At 40.9% G+C, this 2934-nt stretch overlaps 1 protein-coding gene across 1 annotated transcript; it reads left to right on the forward strand.

The window, feature by feature from the left end:
* Positions 1-1076: 1076 nt before the first annotated feature.
* On the forward strand, positions 1077-2930 carry LOC121939751 (protocadherin gamma-A3-like; the record flags this gene model as incomplete). The annotated part of the gene is made up of 1 exon (XM_042482709.1): positions 1077-2930. A coding segment is annotated over exon 1 (1833 nt), but the record flags the coding sequence as incomplete, so codon positions are not given.
* Between the last annotated feature and the right edge of the window lie 4 nt (positions 2931-2934).

Consider the following 2934-nt stretch of genomic DNA (forward strand, 5'->3'; position numbering starts at 1 on the left):
AGAGGTGAGTTATAAAAATCCTCTTTTACCCCTTTGCGCCTCTTTTTTCTTTACTTTTTTTAAAATTACACCTCGTTTAAAAAAAAAGAGTTGAAGATTACGCTCTTACTTTCAGCACCATAGACAGCGCCCCTGTTTGCTGATCTCTTTTAGTAAGAATTCTGTTTCTGCATCCCTTGCAAGTGATGCCATTATGCATTTTACATAAGCTTTTGTAACATGAAATTGAATATGTGCACATGTGCATGCATTTCCAATTTTAAAAACTATGTCAAGAAGTTCTACATGAAATTCAAATATGTATTAAGTGACTGCTGCATTTGTCTAAGTCTTCCAATAGCAAGCCTCAAGTGAATGGCTTGTTTTAATTTAATCGTCATCTTTGCGATTTTTTGAATGACAGTATTGATATTTTCAGATTTTGTACTTTGTGTTGAAGTCTGACGGTTAAGATTGTGGTTCACTTTCTTCAGTTGTATGGTTCTCTTCAGTCGACTGGCAAGTTGATTCGCTACTTGATCTTAATATTATATTACATTTATCTCTTTGATTAATACCATTCTATGGTTTAAGTTGTCACCGCTTGTCTTCCAAAGATGATTGCCCCGGTGCACAATTACATTTGTCATATGTTAGCTCATTTGTTTCAGTTTTGACGACATCGTTGGTATCATTTGTCCCTTTAAGGGAAATTGCCGGTCTTACTATGACATGTTGAATTTACAGTTATATTCCTTCCCTGTGTTGACTTGCATTGAGTGGACTCTAAGGGACGCTGTTGGTCAAGTTAAAACTCTGAAGGGTATCAGGCGGTGCCTTTCTTTATCCTGCTCTGCAGAGAGTGGAGATGCTTAAAGCGACGTTGAGCTCGACGCAGATAGTGTGGGTGTGATTTGATGTTTTTCCATTGCGAGAGAAAGGACGCTGGAAATAATTTTTCCCTTCTTCATTATATAATACACTTACATTGCGCTGTTGTTAATCCTTCGGTTTTCTCAGAGAAATGTATGCATAGTATAATTTTATATCATCTATCTGATAACATGGATTTGGGTATATATGGCTACAGGACTCTGAGATGGCGTTTTTGCTACAGAATGACGTCGCAAAGCCTTGTGTATCTTCTTTTCCTCAGTCATGTTACCAGCGGTCAGATACGTTATTCAATCCCAGAGGAGATGAGGAAGGGATCCCTTATTGGTAATGTCGCATTGGACCTCGGAATAGATACGCAGAGGCTCCGCTCTGGCCGAGCTCGTATCGTGACCGGAGAAGGCATCCAGTACACCGAGCTGAAGACAGACAAAGGGATTTTAGTCGTGAACGAGAAAATAGACCGAGAGCAGCTTTGTGGAGACGCAACGCCATGTAGCTTCAGCTTTGATCTGATTTTAGAAAACCCGATGGAGCTACACCACGTTACTGTTGAAGTATTGGACATTAATGATAATTCACCTTCTTTTCATCAGCACGACATGCAATTGACTATTGGAGAATCAGCCGCACCGGGAGCACGTTTTGTTTTGCCGACAGCCAATGATCCTGATGTAGGAGTCAACGGGCTTCAGGATTATCATTTATCTCCAAACGAGAATTTTATTTTGAAAAAGCATTCAAATTCCGACGGAAGAAAACAGGCAGAGATGGTACTTGAGAAACCACTGGATAGAGAGCGATATCCAAGTCTGTCCCTAAAGCTGATAGCAGTAGACGGTGGGACGCCACAGAAATCTGGCACTGTAAATATAGATATCACTGTCCTAGATGCCAATGACAATTCGCCTGTTTTCAATCAGTCAGTCTATAAGGCCACTGTAACGGAAAATGCCGCAAAAGGGACCTATATCATTACCGTGAATGCAACTGACGCAGATAGCGGATCATATGGTTTGATTTATTATTCTATATCTAAAATGCAAGGCAGTATTGACAGTATATTTGAAATTAACAAGACAACAGGTGTGATTTTTCTTTCAGGGCAGGTTGACTATGAAAAAGCAAAGAAATATGAAATACGTATTGAAGCAACAGACCAGGGAGCTTTAACAGACTCGAGTAAAGTCATAGTTGATGTGACTGACGTAAATGATAATCCACCTGTCATCAATGTAATGTCATTCACTAGTCCTGTGTCAGAAGATTCGCCTCCTGGTACAACAGTTGGCATTATAAATGTGAAAGACTTGGATTCAGGTGACAACGGACAAGTTAACTGTAGAATAGAACAAAACGCACCCTTCAAAATTCAGTCTAATTTAAGAAATTACTATACTTTGGTAACAGATACTGCATTAGATAGAGAAACAGTTTCAGAGTACAACATCACTGTAGTTGCGACAGATGCAGGAATGCCTCCTCTCTCAACAAAAAGAGCCTTTAACTTAAAGGTCTCTGATGTGAACGATAACGCTCCAGTGTTTCCACAGAGTGTTTACAACGCGTTTATCACAGAAAACAACTCTCCGGGTGTTTCACTTCTTACCATAAGAGCACAAGATCCCGATGAAAACCAAAACGCCCGTATATCTTATATGCTGGATGTTAATAACAAAGGCAGATCTCAGGTGTCTGAATATGTTTCTGTCAGTGCAGAAAGCGGAGTTATACACTCAGTGCGCTCATTTGATTATGAACAAGTAAAACAGCTGGTATTCGTTGTCAAAGCGCAGGATGGAGGCTCCCCTCCACTCAGTAGTAATGTGACTGTGAAATTAATGATCCAGGACCAGAACGACAACCCTCCTCAGGTTCTGTACCCAGTCCAGACTGGTGGCTCTGTGGTGGCTGAGATGGTGCCTCGTTCAGCAGATGTGGGTTATCTGGTGACTAAAGTGGTGGCTGTTGATGTGGACTCTGGACAGAATGCCTGGCTCTCCTATAAACTGCAGAAAGCCACAGACAGGGCGCTGTTTGAAGTGGGCTTACAGAATGGAG

The sequence above is a fragment of the Plectropomus leopardus genome, unplaced genomic scaffold (assembly GCF_008729295.1).
Source record: "Plectropomus leopardus isolate mb unplaced genomic scaffold, YSFRI_Pleo_2.0 unplaced_scaffold5854, whole genome shotgun sequence".
NCBI classification, from domain to species: domain Eukaryota; kingdom Metazoa; phylum Chordata; class Actinopteri; order Perciformes; family Serranidae; genus Plectropomus; species Plectropomus leopardus.